At 43.8% G+C, this 18764-nt stretch overlaps 1 protein-coding gene across 1 annotated transcript in view; it reads left to right on the top strand.

The window, feature by feature from the left end:
• The window catches only part of Pik3r1 (phosphoinositide-3-kinase regulatory subunit 1), an 82981-nt gene that overhangs the window by 9859 nt on the left and 54358 nt on the right, over positions 1-18764 (top strand). Inside the window, exon 2 of the mRNA XM_057789476.1 lies at positions 337-1052. Coding sequence (XP_057645459.1) covers positions 719-1052 — 334 coding nt within the window. The 5' untranslated portion in view covers positions 337-718. The remainder of the gene's footprint in view (positions 1-336; positions 1053-18764) is intronic.

Genomic DNA, 18764 nt, shown 5'->3' on the forward strand with positions numbered 1-18764 from the left:
CTGCAGTGTGGTGTCTCTCTCACTCGAACCCCATGGCGTTTCGTGTCAGCATCTATCATGACATTTACCTAATGTTTTGGTTCCTTGTGTACTGGTCTTATCTCCAGAACATTGCCACGCGCTAGGGCTCCTTCTCCTGTCCCGCCCAGTGTTCTTAGAAGGCAGGGCCTGTCTCGCTAATCTTGGTGGTGTATACTGTGTCAAGCAGTTGCACACTGGCCCGTGTATGTCGCCTGCCAGAGTGATTAAGTACTTGTTGAATGAAAGTAGAAATTCAAATCCCCACAGATGGCAAAGTGTGATGCTCATTCATAAGCCTGGTTTCTGCTTTGCTAGGTGAAGCTGAGAGGGGAGTGTGGCAGTAAAATCAGACGACAGATGGACAGTGTGACAAGAACGTCAGAAAGGATCGGGCCTCGCTGCGAGAGTCAGCCTGGAGTCGAGGTGTTGACAGGCCGCTGAGAAGGACACCAGGGCGGACTGCGGCATGCCGAGGGAGTAGAGCCTTGTCTTCAGTCACACCATTGATGGAGGACAGATGGACAGCCGGACGGCCAGTCAGCTCTCTTAAGCCTTTGGATAGCGGTCCTTCGTCCTCGGCTGGCCACCCGTTAGGGATTTTAGCCCATTCTGTGAACTCGCTTTCCCTCAAAACGTAAAACTCAAGACTGTGGTGTACAAGCCGACTCCTCTGTTGCCGGCTGACAGAGCTGCAGACATGAGCGCCGAAGGGTACCAGTACCGAGCGCTGTACGACTACAAGAAGGAGAGAGAAGAGGACATCGACCTGCACTTGGGGGACATACTGACCGTGAATAAAGGCTCCTTACTGGCTCTTGGATTCAGTGATGGCCAGGAAGCTCGGCCTGAAGATATTGGCTGGTTAAATGGCTACAATGAAACCACCGGGGAAAGGGGAGACTTTCCGGGAACTTACGTTGAATATATTGGAAGGAAAAGGATTTCACCACCCACTCCCAAGCCCCGCCCCCCTCGGCCTCTTCCTGTCGCCCCGGGTTCTTCAAAAACTGAAGCAGACACCGAGCAACCAGGTCAGCATGACGAGTATTTGGTTGTTTAATAACCTTTTGTTTTAGGGTTTTTTTTTTTCTCATTTTTTAATTGGTAAAATCTTAGATTTGAGCTAGGACATTAAGCTCCGAGTAGAAGTCATCTTGGCAATTTGACATGAACTGATATATAGTATATAATAGTTTGGGCTATCATGACATGGCTTAGAAGTTTGCTTTTGTGTGGTTGGGAGCTTGTATAAATTGGGAGATGGTGTCTGAGAGCCTGTTTAGTGAGTACCATTAAACACTATTATAGTGGCCATTGACTTAACTCAGGCCTCCTATTCTTATGGCTGTTATTGCTTTGGGAAAGTGAAGGGTAAGTCTAGTATAAGCATATTTAATATTAATGTGGTTTGCATAGAAAAATGTCGAGTCTTGTAGTGACCACAGAACTCAGCAGAGAAGAAACCATTGTTTTTCTAACCTAGAATCTGCCCCTGGGTTTCCTCTCGAGGCTTGGGGTTAGCATAAAAGGAAAGGGGCTTCTGTTCCCACAAGGGCCGTGCCATTGCGGCAGTAGTGCCAGTGAATCTGCTTGGCTCCAGCGAGGAGAAACTCAGAGTCACTGGGTACTTCTCTTAAATGGAGGCTACCTCCATTCAAAATCCATGTGCTGGAGATAGCCTGGCCTTGGGCTTGAACACAGAGCTGTTCCGGGGTAGATTTTCTTTTCTTTTCTTTTTTTTTATTTTCAGTTTCTCACTGAGATGAGCTTCACGTTCAGCTTTGGTGCTGTCTGTTTTGTTAAATACTGTTTCTCACTAGTAAATCTTGGGCCCCTTTTGGGTGGAGGAGGTGGCAGGGATGGCGTAGTCTTTCTCCTCACCCTCAGAGACTCAGAAAGGAATAGCCATGTTCGTTAGACAGAAGAAGTGCTGAGCTGTAGTTCCATACTGAGCAGACCTGCCCGGGGCCTGCACGGGAGGCTTCTGGAAGGGTTTCGAATCAGGTGAAGGAGCGCAGGAGAAGAAGGAGGCAGATTTCAGGGTGAGAGCTGCCTTTAGACACTGGACAACAGGGTGGAAAATGTGCCAAAGGGCAGATTTGAGATAGTCCCGAAGGGCTGGCTGCTCTTTTGGCCTCCTGTATTGGACTCCAAAGGGTTACTTGTTCTGAGAATGTTATATTATAGTTTTAAAACTATACTAAGTTAAAAAAGTATTTTTATTTTCAATCAAACCAGAAAGTCTTGAACTGTGCATGTGTTCGGGGCACAGACAGTTTTCTAAGTGCTGTGTTTCTCCCATATTTTGGTTTAGCAGACTGAAGATTTACAAGTCATTGGTTTTCTCTCCATCAAATAACAGCTTTCTGACCCGACTTCTCTTTGCCATTGTTGTTTGGAAGATTTGCTTATTTTCATTTTATGCCGCGCGTGTGTGTCAGACTGTGTATGTATGCACACCACAGGCATGCAGGTGCTCACAGAAGTCAATAGAGGGCATCAGATCCCCGGAATCGGAGTTACATGATGTCGCAAGCTACCATGTGGGTGTTGGGAAATCACACCCAAGTCTTTTGGAAGAGCAGCCAGCACTGTTAGTTGCTTAGCTCTCTCTCTCTGCTCCTCTGACTTATTTTTTTTTAAGTTAGAAACAGTTAAGTAGGTTCATTTAAGAAGAAAAATGACCTCGTTGCACCCCAAATACAAAGGGCTGCAGAACCATAAACAAAAGCTCAGCTGAGTTTGAGATGACTCATGAGGTGGAGTTGAGGGTGCCAGGTCATAATTACTGACGAGAAGACTCTGTGAAAAATAGCTTCTAGACAAACACATATTCTATAACGTACCCGGTATAAGTTTATTCGACTGTCATATGCAGTCAAGGGATGAGACCTACAGGAAAAATGACCCTCTTTTCTGTAAGGCGTGGAGCTATTCATCGTACTTTCGTTCTCTGGTGAGCACGGAGATTTTTAACAGCCTTTTCATTTTTCTTTCCGATATGTGGAAAGAGAGAAACATGAAAAATTATAGTAGGATGCAAGAAGAGGCCCGTCATGATATGTGTGGAAATATTAGGAAGAACGGGCCTGAACGTAAGTGAGAAATTCGGAATAACTGGAAGGTCGGGAAGACAGTGGAAGGAGGGGGTCACCAGGGGGGCACTGTACTAAATATTCATCAGATACTCTAGGAACGTTAGCCTCATAGTCTCGTTTAAATATGAGTCATGTGACGTGGGAGGTCAGCAGCACCCGGGTTGGTACCGATGCAGCTTTCTTTTGCCCAAGAAATATTCATTTCCAAAGCTTTGATAGCAGAAACTTGTGTGACGGCAAGTTTTCACGTTTCCTCTTACGTAACAGACGTCCTCAGTCTTGTCGTTCTCCCGTGAACTCTCTCCATCTAATGTGGCTTCTTTTGAATCCTCTGCTTTCTTTCTCTCACCTATAAGCCCCCCCCCCTTCAAGCCTAAGAACTGGGTGTCGTTCTCTCCTCTGGGCACCTGGACCCCAGATGCCGTTGATGGGCGGTGATGTCTACAGAGGAGGCTTGGACCAGTGTGCATCTTATCCTTGTTTCTTTTGGCCTGTTGATTCTCCACAACTGGGCATCCCCTTTTCTCTTCCTCATGTTTGAGAGGAGGTCCTGAACTCCTAGGCTCCAGTTATCCTCCCCCTCTGCCTCCCAAGCACCTGGGACTATAGTTGCTACCCACTGCTCCTGGATTTCCCGTCTGCATTTCAAAGAGTTTAACTCTGGCCCAAAGTAGACTCCTTTGCTGTTCCTCCCTATGCTGCGTAGAATCCACCTTTCTCTTGCCTTGTAGTGCATAAATTTCTAAAGAAGAGGGACATTTAGTAGTGGGGTTGAAGAAGCAGGTATTTTCATGAGGACAAGCAGGCCCAGGTATGTAGCTAAGCTACTGAGTGCCGGGTACAAAGTAAATACTCCGTAAACGTCAACAAGAAAACCCAGCCTAGATGAACATCTGAGTCAGGAGCACTTCTCAGGAAACATGTCCCTTTTGCCAATACGTTTTGCACACAGTTGTTTGGAACACCCTGGCCTGTACAATGAATGAGTTTATTTCTCGAACCGTCTTGGACTGAGGGCATCACATTCATTCGGTAAACACAGATGGGGTTCCTAGTTTGTGCTAGAAAGCAAAGCAGCAGATGAAATGAAGACGTTTTCCGCATTCCTCCCTCCTGGCTGTGCTGCCCTCTCAGCTCCAGCAGTCCTTTCCTAGGTCCCTCATCTGCTGACCCCCTCCGCTCCTCACTGAAGCTGGCCCTGCTGTCTTCTGCCCCTCTGCTCTTTCACCGGGAGCTCTCCAAGAGGAGTGGTCCTGGTCTCCTGTGATCCGACTGTGCAACACAGTGCACCCGTGTCTCGTCCAGTGATGAAACCCCATGCTGGGGCCTGATCCACCAGTGTGTCATGTGTAGGCGCACAAGCCGGATAGCTCAGCCTGCTTCTGGCCTCACCTCCCAGGTACCCTGTCACTTTGACCTAAAGCACTGCCTGTTGTGCCTCCAGAAGGCTTATCTTCTGCCCCAGCCCTTGGGACAGTTCGTTCTGCCTTGGGAAAAGTGGGTGACGCTGATAGGGAGCAGAGGTGTGTCTTATCAGCGAGTGACCTGGGGCACAGATTTTGTATTATTTGCAGCACCCTCCCCCTTTATGATTCTTTCTTTGCACGAGGGTTGCACTTATCACTATGAGGTTCATGTTTTATTCCACCTTCCTATAACCTAGCTTCCCACTTGAGGTTCTTTAGGGACGATCTTTGTCCTGGTTTGCTGGAGTATGCAACCTGTATGCTTCACATGGAGGCACACAGCAGCGATCTGGCCCCTTTGCCTGAGCTGTTGGGTAAAGGCATTCTGTCTGACACGCAAGCTGACGTTGTTGGGGACTCATGTTTCCTCTCCAGTACAAGGAAGTGACTCAATCGTAGGTGAGGATTTAGGGATGGGAAATACAAGCACATTCTTCTCATGTGGAAATTGTCTGCCGCACTGTTTAGCAACTTGAACACATACTTTGCAGTCCTCCAGGTGATGGTAGGCATTGGCTGGATACTTCATCTTGTGAGCTTCTGGCTGAGACAGTTTGTGTAAATCTGTAAAATCTGCCAACTTGAGGGGCCCCTTGGGCACCCGAGTTTACATAAACCTCAGGCATGCCCCGTGCACCCATGACCCCGAGGTCTCCTGACAGCAGGTCCTAGCTGGCTTCACACATAAAACAAAAAGCAGACGTGGGCTTGACCTGTTTGACATTTTGATCAAAACCCTTTCTAAATATGAGCAGTGCAGAGCAGAGCCTGCGTTCTGTTTTCCTGGTTCCCTGGGCATGTTATCGTTATGTTTTTCACACCCGGGCCTCTGAGTGTCCCTCCATGCCTGTTCCTCCTTGTTCGAAAGCAAGGCTGCAATAAATCACATAAGTCAACTCTGCACCACTCAGAGGTCATAGAAAGGAGAGACCTGATCCTAGATTACACACCTTGGTGTGGTGCCTTGTCCTAAATGCATGATTCTCTGCCGGTGACAACACACAGGAAGGCCCGTTTCAGAATAGGTCTTTTTTTCTTTTTTTTAACTTTGTCCACCTTCTTTCCTCCTCTCAAGTACCAGGAAGCTGGAGGACTGTCTCGGGCATCCGACTTTGGGTAGTGGTCCCTCCCTTGTTCTGCGTTCTGTATCCATAGTACTCTGCAGAGAAAGCAGGACAAGGCCCAGAACCTCTAATGAGAGGGCCCTTGAGCCCCCGCCCCCGTCTTCTCTGCTTCTGAATAGCCAGAAAAAAACTTAAATGTTTGCCTTCTCTGTTTTTCTTTTTGAGTTACAGTCTCACCATGTAACTGACTTGCCTGGAACTCACTATATAGACCAGGGTGGCTTTGAAGTCATAGAAATCTGCCTTCATCTGTCTTTGGAGTGCTCTGATTAAAACATCTATCGTCATTCCTGATTACAAATGTAATTCTTAATTTTGATAAAGTGAGATGACCCTAACCACTTCTTTGGTGATCACAGAATTTATTACTTATAAATTATTACATATTATGATCTAGCCCTTCCTTCCTTGAGAATATAAACACATAATTAACAATATTCTTGTCTATAAATTCTTGATTTGTTAAAATATGTTTCCTGTTAACTTAAAATGTAATCACCCCTCCCTGCCAACCCTCTCCCCTTGCCTCCTCCCCCGGAAATGATTGCAAGGAAGGAGAGGTATATTTATACCCCTTTGTAAAGGAAAACCAGAAGAAAAGTACTCTCCCTTTCCCCTCTTTCCCAGGAGGCCTCAGTCCCTCTCTGACACACTAGTTAGGAACTGACAGGCAGAGCAAAGAGCAGCTGAGTCAAGGATGGCCTGGGCATTCCCAGTCTAGAGGAAGGACACACCTCCTTCCCCTGGGTATTACTCACAGGGTCAGGCTGGAGCAGAGCTGTGCTAGCGGTAAAGTTACATGCCTGGATAACAGGACCCGTACCCTTCAGAATCAACAGCTGCGACAGGCAGCTTAGGTTCGTTCTCAGCAGACTTGTCTCTGTTTTGGTCCTTATGTATGTATTTATGTGGGCAAGTGTTGGTGACCTTGAATTTCCCTGGAGGTAGAGTTACAGATTGTTGTGAACTGCCTGGCATAGATCCTGGCGATCAAGCTCTTGTCCTCTGAAAGAGCACACCTGCTCTTAACCACTGAGTCATTTCTCCAGGCCCCACATTTTTTTTTTCCTTAAGTGAAATGCAGTAGGTTCCTCTAAGCCCTGGTTTTGCTTCTCTTGGCTACCTGAGCAGAAAACATTACTATACAACTAGACGTTTTGAGTGAGAAAGGGGCAGTGACCATATTTATCTGACTTTTTAATGCAGTATATTGCTAGGATTACTGTAGTTTTTTATTGTTTATGCATTCTACTCTTATAGGTGTGTATGTCTAGGAAGAAAATGGTATAAACAGAGAGGTTGGTACCATTTGTGTATTTAGGTGCCCATCGAGGGTCTTGGAACTACTGTATTTTTTCATGTGCTATGTTAAATTTCTGGACTTAGCATTTTTTGGTTTGGTGTGTATGTATATGTGTATGTGTTTGCAAAGTGTGAGAAGGGCCACAGACCTTACCTGTTCAGTGTGAATAAAGCCCTCCCACTTCCGATTCAAACAACTTCTTCTTTTTTTTTTTTTTTTTTTTTTTTTGGTTTTTCGAGACAGGGTTTCTCTGTGACTTTGGAGTCTGTCCTGGAACTAGCTCTGTAGACCAGGCTGGTCTCGAACTCACAGAGATCCGCCTGCCTCTGCCTCCCGAGTGCTGGGATTAAAGGCGTGCACCACCATCGCCCGGCTTCAAACAATTTCTTTAAACCAGAGGAGTCTATTTTCTTCATTAAGGACTGAATTAATGTCAGTGGCCCAAGCTTTTGCTGTCATAAAGGTAAAACCCCATAGACTACAAGTATTCTCTGTTTAGTTGTCGCTAGGGTTTTTGATAAGTTTGATGTCTAGTGTGGTTTCTAGGCGGATGTGTGTATCTTTGTCCAAAAAGGGATTAGTAAACATGTCTTCAGTACAGTTGGATCTGAGAAAATAAACATTAGAAAAATTTGAAAGTCAACAACAAATGGTACCATACATCTGCTAAGTTGCATCCCACAAGGAAAAAAATTTGTACCTGTGGGAAATGCACATGCCAAGTGTGTCGTCATTTGCATATTCATAGTTGAGTTCGTAGCGAACAAACAGAAAGTAAGTGTTTACAGTGCAGCTGGCTGTTGCTTATATGTGGATTCCTGTTGCTAACAGATTGCCACAAGAAAGGATGTGAAATGAGCCGAAGACCGAGATGGGGATCGGGGAGATAACTTGATAGCACTGGCAAGACAAGGAGCAGGATTGCTCGATAGACTGCTCTTCATGTTTCCATGTCTTCGTTTAACTTAAAGCATTTAACGCCATAACAATCTTTAGGTTTTTAATAAATCCACATAGAGACTGACAAGATGAAGGTAGAAATTGCTTTATTTCGGTAACTTGGATGCAGTTGCTCTTAATTTTACAAAATAGTGTCAGACCACTTTCTAAAGTGCCTTTCTTTATCATTATTTATACAAAAGTATCCTTATTTCCCCTTTATTCTAGTGCGGTGGCAGTAGAAACTTTGTTGACTAACAGTCTTGGAACTAAAAGCCAAATGCAGTGTACATTGTTTAAATACAGCTCTGTGTTAAGAGGGAAACCTGTGGCAGGACTTTCTACTTAATGATGTGTGCTGAGCTTTCTCCCAGTGGCCCTCAGCCACTCTCACTGCCTGGATGGCATTCGAGAAGACCTTCTCCAGACTGTTTCTTTCATGGAGGGGTTAGCAATCTATTTGTTGGCATATATCTTATTTGTTCTCAGCTAGTGGCATGCATTACACCAGGCTTAGGTTATTCTGACTGTCGGCTTGATGCATCTTGAAGTTAGTGTAGAAGATTATCTGTAATTTGTTGATTAAATTTGATGTCTAGAACAGGAAAGGATATCGGCATACTTGAAATATAAATTCTGATGTGCTCTTTGGATCAGAGACTCTGCTTCACTTTCTAAATATTCCTTAACCACTTTAAGACCAGCTCACGCTAACTGTAAAATGAAAAGTTCATACTGACTCTTCTGAGATGAGGCTATGTTTTTGTTTCAACCTCTCAATTTCTACTATTAAGAATTGTTGGAGAACTAACTCCTGCACACCCCAAAGATAAGTTCTTTCACCAGTAGTACCCCAGTAATACTACCCTGAACCCCTGGATGCGGGACTAATAGAGAGTTCATGTGGAGGAGTGACGTAGGGTAGCTGGGTAGAAGAAGTGCCCACAGGACCTCATCCCAAGATCTGCTCAGAAGCTGCTCTGGGGGTTATATGAATTATTGCTAATGAAGTGTCCAGTTGGTACTTTCTTGCCAATATCTATGATCCACGATCTTAAGACATATATCACCAGTATATAGCAATTTCTGTACTTTTATTGGTGAACACTTGGCGGCTGACCTCCCTATTGACTCATGACTCTTCAAGGTTTATGGACGGGAGCAAATTAAACAATGTCTGTGGAATGCTGTCTAATCCTGTGCCGCCTCTGGATTCATGTTGTCCTTCAGGATTTGTCTAAAGGATATTTGAACTAAATTCTCCAGGATCAGTAAAGGACAGTGCTGTGTATAGATTACAAAAGTTTGCTTATGTAGACTTCACATCTATAGAAGAATTTGCATATTATTAGGCAAGACCTGTCATGGTACTAGTGACAGTCTTGTCTGATCATCATCTTGGTCCAGCTTTCTCTTCAACAGGAAAACACCTAATACTGGTCTCAACACATAGGATCAGTGGCCTAGCAAAAAGATGCTGTCTTAGCTTCCACCTTGTTCTACTTGTTTTGATAAAATGCAATTTTCAAAATTACTTAAAGGTGCTGAGAAGTCACTGTTTAGTGATATTAGGTATTTTCCTCCAATGTTATAAACTATTGTGACTGCGTTGAATGCTATTGGCTTTAATTTTACCTTATTTCTAAGAAATTATTTTTTTGTTTGTTTTCTGGTGCTAGGACTTGAACTCAGAGCCTTGTGGATGCTAAGCAAGCACTCTAACACTGTGCTACACCCTAGTCTTTTGATGTATATTTTAATTCAGCTTAAGAATGTTGTTTCTTCACTAAACAATTGATTTGACTATTTGCTATTTCTCACTTATTTCTATTCTAACTATAGACACATAGTTGGCTATGTTGGTGTCATTGTTAAACTTGGTGTGTATGATTGTTTATAATTTTTACATATAACATTTTAACTTTACATATTTAATTTGTTTATTATATATAATTTTAAAGCATTCTCTGTCAATATTGGGTATGTTGGTGTCATTGTCAAAGAGTTGTGTATGATTAATTATAGTTTTTATATATAACATTTAAAAACTTTACATATTTAATTACATAATATTATGTAATTACATATGTATGTAAATATTAATTACATATTATGTAAAATTTTAAAACATTCTCTACTAATAACAAGCTCTACTAGGTTTGTTGGGTTTTTTGTTTGTTTGTTTTGTTTTGCTTTATTTTTTGTTTTCCCAAGACAGAGTTTCTCAATGTAACCATCCTATCTGTCCTAGAACTTCCTTGGTAAACCAGGCTGGCCTCGAACTCACAGAGATCCACGTGCCTCTGCCTCCCTAGTGCTGGGATTAAAGGCGTGTGCCACCACTACCCAACTCTACTAGGTTATTTTTAAAGGCAGCCAAAATGCATTTTTTAATTTTGAAAGAAACACATTTAAATAAACCAGAACACTGACTTCATCTAATTCCAAGGAATGAGATTAACAAGTGTGTTTAGAATATATCAAAGTATGTATAACATCACTGTCACTGTCCCACACTTTCTCATAGGTGGATTTACTGAAAATATCTTTGATTTTAAGCTGAACTTGAAATTCTGTAGACATAAGGGTCTACCAGTCCTCTGCTAGGCATTTTATAGTTTTTGATTTGCTACTTGCTTCTCCTACAAAGGTAGGCTCGGTTCTTATAACAATTTTGAGATAAAGCATGAGCTCAGATTAGTGTATGAAAATATATATATATATGTATATATGTATGTATGTATGTATGTATGTATGTATGTATGTATGTATGTATTTGAAAAGAAAGGGGATTCCATAGCCAAGGAGCCTTTGCTGAGTGAAGAGCCACATCCAAGAAGGTGGCAGCCACAGCATGGGTCTTGACTTGGAATCATCCTTGACATCAGGGGCCGCTGAAGTTTGCTTCATGTGTGTCTGCCTCATCTGCTAAGTTACACCAGTTGTCCCATTCACTCAACTGCAGAAACAGCTACCTTCATAGTACATACCACTTATGGCGCTTTCTTACTTCTGATAAAGATGTCAAAGGGTTGACTTAGAAAGAGATGGATGAAGCTTCAGACAGAAGACCATATTTTGGGTATATGCCTACATATGCCCCACTCCCACTCAGGGGATCTGTACCTTGGTTAGATAGTTAACAAGTTACATAGTCTTTTTTTTAAAATATTTATTTATTATGTATACAATATTCTTTCTGCTTGTATGCCTGAAGGCCACAAGAGGGCACCAGACCTCATTACAGATGGTTGTAAGCCACCATGTGGTTGCTGGGAATTGAACTCAGGACCTTTGGAAGAGCAGGCAATGCTCTTAACCACTGAGCCATCTCTCCAGCCCCAAGTTATATAGTCTTATGAACATACATAGCTGTCCCTACACACATACCCCGCCTCTCTTAATTTTCAAGAAGCTAAATGCTGCTTCACATGCATCTGAGTTTCTAGTTTTCATATTTTGGGCTCATATCCTTTCGGTGAGAATGGAGCACAGGCTGGGTCTGACCTGCTTCAGAGCCAAGATCCTGAGACTCTCCAGCCTGAGAGCTGTGTGTTTTGGCATGTGAAGAGCGGCTGCTTGGAGTCTTTATATCCAAGAACTCGCACATTGAGTCAAATGAACCTGGAGGCTTGTTCCCTGAATTATGTCAATGCCGCGTTAGGGGGCTGAGTAAATTACTAAATTCCCGTGAATGTCAAACTTTATTTCTCAACAGAGTCTGCCGCTGCCAAGTTTGTAATGTAAACATTGTGTTCTGTTACCTGTCCTCCAAGGACAGAAGGGTGGATGAGGGCCTGGGTAGGGCGCAGGTGAATTTTATTTCTAGGAATTTAAAAAGACAATGTGATACTCTCCTGTGTCTGGAGCCAGCAGTGCCAGGAAGACATCTTGAATACTTTAATGCTTGCTTTTCCCTCTTCAACTGGAAAAAAAAAAAGTTATGTAAAATGTTCCCTAAGTTTAAAAGGCCCTAACTGGTAGCACTGGTGTAACTTTTTGAGAGCCTCAAAGAGGCTGTCGTGTCTCACTGCAGTCCCAAGAGGCCAGAACAAAACTCATTCTCAGTGCTTCCAGGAATCGGGACTATTTGGGGAGCATGCCTGTTGTAGACGCAGGTTTAAAAATACAGTAGAGTAACGTTTGGACACCTACAGGTATCCAGGCAGCCTCTCGACCTCCCTGTCTCTTGTTTCTCTCCTCTTCCTCACCTCACCAACTGTACCTACCTGTTCAGTAGGAGGTAATAATTTCAAAAATAACCAAGAGTGAGAGGTATGGTGCCTGAGACCTGTAATCCCAGTGCTCAGGAAACTAAGGGGCAAGGATTTCAAGGGCAAACTAGATCACAGAATGAGATCTGTCCAAAAAAACCAATTCCCCTCAGTAAGCTAGGGGGTGGGACTGTAGGGCAGGGTCTGTAAGGAGCTGAGGGACTTAGAAAGTCGTAGTTGACTGAAGAGCTGTGCATTCGAGGCTTTTGACCAGTCAGGACCTCGGACAACCAGACTAACAACCGGAAAGGATTGTTCTTCCAGACTAGCAAAACTACGCTGAAATGAACATCTGTTTGAAAATGGCCTGGGAACTGTTGGCTTCACTCTGCCACCTGACTTTAGACTTGAAGCCAGCACCCAAGCAGATGGAGAGGATGGGCCAACAGCATTATCAGTGAGAGATCTTATTCATTCCTAAACAGGAAAAGCCCCCCCCCCCCAAGCTTCCAGAGAACTGTCATTTTGTACATACCGTGGGTTGGAAGGCAATAGAGACTTCTCACTCAAAGTGAGAGGAGTTGCAAGTTTCAAGCTTGCCTGCTCGAAGTGGACAGAAAGCGGCCGGGTGATTATGAGCTGAAGAGACAGTAGGCTGGGGTGACCTGGAAGGGGAATTATTAAAGAAACTTCAGTCATAGTCAGCGAAAAACCAGGGTGACATTGCTGAAAAGTAGATGTGTCTTGAGAGGGACGCCAAAGGGAAGATCTTGCAGAGCCCAAAGAAGAATGAGTGGAAGGGTGGGGGAGATGCGGGGTGAAAGCCCAAGGCTTGGTGAGCAGGAACTCGTTCAAGTAGAACGGGGCAACATGGCTGAGGCATCAGGCCTGTGTGCAATCTCGACATGTTCTCCATTGTTCCGCATGGTGTCCCTGTAAAGCCACCTTTAGATATGTCGTAGAAAACTTTTTAGATAATAGAATGATTGTAAGAGTAATATTAAGGTTCTTAGCCAAAATGTGTGCAAGGTGTTTGTTATCAAGCAACAAGTTTACCCTCCGTCTCTAGCAATTGGTGCCCCAGAGCTGTTCAGTTTCAACAGTTTTGAGAAGTGATGGCAACCAGGGCGTGAGCTGCTCCCCTTAGACTTTATATCTACTTCCTTTCAGAGATGTTTTAACACACAAGTCTTCTGAAATAACACATTAAACCTTTCATGTCATGTAGGGGCAGGGCTTAAAAATTGTATTTTCAACCTTAAGTTCACAGCTAGAAAGTGCATACATTAAAATTGATTGTGATTAACTTGAGGATCGTTAGACATATACAGGGTAAATCTTCCAAATTCCTAGAATTATAATGATAAAACCAAAGTATCTAAATGTGATTGGAAAATGCTGACTCGGCATAAAAACTTTAAAGAAATATATGTATGTCTCTATGTGTATACACACATAAATCTAAAGTTAGATTTATACCCGAATTTGCATGTTGCACATGTTTTGGGTACTCTTTTTAACACTTATTAACATGTTAGCTTTCTCCTTTCTGTGACAACTTTATGATGGTGGCCTTATATGTACACACCTGTTGTAAAAGTGTCGTTAAATGATGCCCCTACGTCACACAGCTAGCAGAAAAGGTGGGATGTGACCTCCCTATACTCTCAGGCAGATGTGCCCTGCTAACAAGGGAATCATTTTACACCACGTGACTCATGCACTCCTGTTCAGCCAGGGGTGTGTCCTGGAGCCAAGGACAAACGACCCCTTGGCTTTCCAGTGACCTGTGCTCTGCCAAGACAAAAGGAACTAAACAAAGTGGATGTTTCCTGTCTCAGGAAATAGACTCAAGAAAAACTAACGTATGAAGCAGACATTGGAGTCATTCTTCCTGACGGCAGAGGAATGCCAGGTCAGCAAGCTGAGAAAGGAAGGTTCATGTTAAAGACAGTAGTTTCTCCCCTCTGCATGCTGCAGCCTGTTGTTTAAGGGCTGTGTGTGTGCGTGTGCGTGTGTGTGTGTGTGTGTGTCATTTGGGAGCCAGGGAATAGCCTTAGATGCCATCCTAAGAAAACTATTTCTGTTGAGACAGGGTCTCTCAGTATCCGGAAACATAATGTTTAGGCTAGGCTGACTGGTGAAGCCCCAGCGACTGTCCTGTCTCTGCCTCCTTAGGACTGGAATTGCAGATGTGAACTACCATGGCCAGCACTTTTATGTGGATTCTAGGGGTCTTTGTCCTTAAGAGGCTAGCACTCTAGTGACTGAGACATCCCTCCCCTCCTCAGTCCAAACCTGTGAGTCTATTAAGATTGGTGAAAATATGAGCTGTCAAATTAGCCTTTACTTAACCAGTGCTTCTTGATGTTATATATCATATTTTATTCATATATCATCTATACATTTTACATGTCTATATATAAAACATAAATTAGTGTTCATATGCACATTATTATATACTCACATAATATATATGAAATTATATTTACATAAGTAGATCCGCTAGTGCAGCTTATAAGTCCTAGGGAAGGTTTTGCTGGGTTAATTATATGAATGTCCCTTTCTCATGGTGTTCCTTGTTCTGTCAAGCAGGCTGTAACTTGCTGCTACTTTACTGGCCTTCATTGTTTGGAGTTTTATGGACAGTTACATTGTAACTGTCGCTTGTGGTCTAATCTTCCCCTCAGGGGAAACTTGAGAAACACTGTCAGCTTTTTTTTTTGAGTAGAGGAAGTTTAAACACATTGGCGCAGAAACTTCACAACTGTTTAGCTTAAACTCCCATTCCCGTCAGCCCACATCTCCGCAGCCCCTCTGCGGCTGGAATCGGCTAACTTTGGCTCTCACGAAGGAAACCTTTCACAGAGCTCAGGAATGTTTACCTTTCTTTCCTTTGCCAGACCCCGGATCTGGGCAACAGGTCCGAGAACTGGTTGCCTATCACAGTTTGGTCAAATAACTGAACTGTCATAGTTCATAGTCTTCAGTTACATAACTGCCTTTGACCATTTCCAACTTAATTCTAAAACCTAGGCAGGTAATACTTTGAGTAATTTTGTTTTAAGGGTAAAGCAATCTTTCCCTCTCCCTTTCTCCCTCCCTCTCTTTCATATTTCCCACTGGGCTCCTTCCTTCCTTCCCTTTTTTCTACCCTTCCTGTCCTTGTATTGTCTAGCTGTGAGAGACTTGCCTTTCATACACTTCACAAGGGGATGGGGTCCGTTTCGCAACGGCCTTTCCAAATGTAGACCTGCCGTCCAGCCTCGCCTCTCAGGCAGCCCGGCTCAGCCCGTTTTCTAGCACACACAGAAGCTCCAGCCGTGGTTTCTGCTTGGAAGTTGATGCACCCCTTGGTTCAGTGGGAACCTCCTTTATCAGCCTCAGATGCTGTGTTAGTTCACGTTTGGAAACGTGTTTACTCTCACGGGAAGTAGGAAGGTTAGTTAATAGTGACTCGAACGTGGGAGTATTTTGCCTATAGAGGATGGAAAAGGGAGTTCGTGTTTAGTGACACCGTTGAAGGCCAGGCAGGTGCTAAGGAATGTTGTCACCTGACTCCGGCCCTCTCATCTGTGGGCGTGCACCTGAATAAGTACATGGGTTTTCAATTTGCTAGAAAGGTTGTATTTGTGACTTGATGGTCCTAGACTTCACACCCTCATTTTCATATACATACGTGTAAGAGGAAATGTCCTGCTCTGACCTGCAAAAAGTTTAGCTTCCACGTGACCGTTCCTAAGTGTGCAGGTATGCACGTGCAAGTGTGTGTGGTATGCTGGGCATTGTGCACCGCACTCTAGGGTAACTCCCTAGTCCTGTTTGCAGGTTGAGGCTTAGAGAGGAAACCAGACCAGGGTCACGCACAGCGGCTGGAGAGGCAGTCTGCACAACAGACTTGCTTCCGAATGTGTATTTCTTAACAACATGCACACAACCTTCACAGCCAGCCTAGAGGAAAGGGACCTCTAGACAGTCGTATTTGACGCATTAAGAAAGAACAGTGTCTAAACTGTTACTTTAATACCGTTTCGTATTTCTGTAATTCTTGCTAACGTTCCTTTTACTCTCTCAAGGTAACTTACAAACACCACAGCTAGGGATGTTCACATGCTAGATTGATTCATACCCAGTTTGTGTCAAAATCATGTACTTGAAGCTTGTAGTAAACCAGAGACCTGTAGGAGGCAATTTGTCTACTCATTACTTTTCAAATTTGTTTTAATTAACTTTTTATTGTACATGGTTACACGAGGCTATTTTCATTCGAGTATATAATGTACACAGAACAAATTCCTCACCATCCCCCACGACCTTCCCCATGTACTTATTTTTATGAGACATAGCCATTTCTTTCAAAGTTCACTTTGTGAGATTTTACAGGTGAAAGGTGCCATTAATTCATTATTAGTTTTAGAACCTAGATTTGGAATTCTTAATAGCAATCCCAGTCCAAAAAGGCTATTTTTGCTTTATCTGATTGGTTAGGGGAAAGTTCACTGTTTGCTTACAAAAAGAACAGTTCTGAGCTCTTGAGTCAGGATGTGAATGTTTTTCATGTGGCTTGAAGTTGAGCCTTGCTCTGAGAACATAGTGGCCAGACTTTGGTTCACATCTCGGGCATAATTTGTGAGGGCAAAACTTTTAGGTGTTGGGCGGTTCTGTGAGGTCATCAGATGAATGCAATGTTTATCTTTGGAGTCCTGATTTCAGGGGACACCAGAGCCAGGAAAGCATGCTCTTCTGAGCCGTTCCCACGTTGTCCTCCCACGTTGGGCCCGTGAGACAGAGTGGTTGTCTGTGAGAGGTCACATAGCCTCAGGGCTCTCATTTCATCCTGCTCAGGAGTTGGGGTATCTCAGTGCCGTGAACAGAGTCACCCTCACTCCTGTGAGATAGAAGTATGCTGGGCCCAGGCTTGCCCACAAAGCCAAGCAAGAGCTGAGGATTTCCCACTGTGGAAACGCCTTTCTTTGTCATCTTTGGATTAAACCCTTGGTGTCTGGGTAAACTGTAGTGTGTCTATCCAGGGAAAGCCCCTGCTTTGGCAGAGGAAGCTGGACCTAAGTGGAAATAAAATTTGCTGACCCCTGCCTCCGAGGGTCACATTTTTCATTTATGTTTCCCATTACTCATCATAAATTACAGTGCCTACAGATAGGGAACCCGTCCTCTTCCCACCCTCCCCAGACACCACATAATGGAAAATGCAAGTTTTCTGCAGAAAGCGGCAGCGGCCGCTGCTTCTTTTTAAATAAACTAAACAAAATGTCAGTCTTTGATGAGACTTGCTTCCTGCCAGAATTCCCACTGGTCTAGTGTCACGGTTTCCACACAATGCTGAGATGAAGGAGGGAAACTGGTTTTGAACCCCTTTACGGGGAACCTGCACTTCTGCCTCACGATGGGGAGAAGTATTCTGGACCTCGGTGACAGGCGCGTAACACCCACTGGATGCCAACTGCTGAAGGAAAATTTTGATTAAGACAAGATTTGTTCTGCTGCTGTGACCAGACACATAAAACTTTTTGTCAGGTTCTGTCGTTCATTTCCTGATTTTTTTGTTTGTTTTGTTTCTTAAAAATCACCCTCTCCTATGAACTCCTAGAAGATGAGATTTTCTTCAGAGAAAATTCGGCTCCAGGAAGAGACATCCATAGAGGTCATAACCTAAAAAAAATCTTCAAAGGAAGTTGAAGTGAATGAAAAGAGGGCGGGGTTAGGAAGACCTGAGTTCTGCGGTGGGTGACTGTTGTGGAAATCTCAGGGGGACATTTAAAATAATAATTAAAAATAAAGCAACATGAAGTTGGAGGGAAAGTAGTGGGGAGAGGGAAAAGCGGGGTAGGGCTGATCAATGTATATGCATGTATGTAAATATTAAATAAATATTGAGAATCAGACCTCAGTTCCCCACTAGGGCCGTAGTAGCGTGGCCCACTAGGCATGTGCACCAGTCTTTGTGCCTTTCTCGAATGACTGTTAGTGAAAGTAGGTGTAAGCCAGCCATGGTCAGCAGGTTATCGAAGAGGCAGTTCAGCATGCTGGCTACAGCAAGCTGCTGCCACAGCAAGCCTGGCCCCGCCGGGGTCTTCAGTATATGTCAGGTGCTGAATTGATTTTGATGGCTTAGGATCTGACGCAGGCCGTCTTTGGCACCCAGAGTGGACCGGCTGCCTGTCATTGTGCAATCACGTGGCCCCACGTGACAAAGGCCTGCTTAACTGAGAGTATAGAAAATTGTTCCTGAAGCTTCTCGGACAGTCGAGTACCTTCATTTTCCTTTCCGTACCCATGTTCATTTCCTGCTCCTCTAGAACCAAGCTTTAAGTATGCTGGTCTTTTACTGTGGAAAGATTAACCAGCTGTAGTTTACATTAAACCATTAATTTGGCGTGTTCTGTGGCTACATTAATTCTATTCTCTGTTGAGATTAAGTTCCCGTGGATTTGACAGATACATAAAAGTGACAATATATGCTCATCAAGGGGAAATAAAAGTTCTGCTAACCTCAGTCCTTAGTGGGGTTTTTAGTTTTCTGTTTATAGTAAAACCTTTTAAAGTTGAAATGATTTAACTTGGTTCCCTTTTTATGGCTA

Source organism: Chionomys nivalis, chromosome 15 (genome assembly GCF_950005125.1).
Source record: "Chionomys nivalis chromosome 15, mChiNiv1.1, whole genome shotgun sequence".
Classification (NCBI taxonomy): Eukaryota; Metazoa; Chordata; class Mammalia; order Rodentia; family Cricetidae; genus Chionomys; species Chionomys nivalis.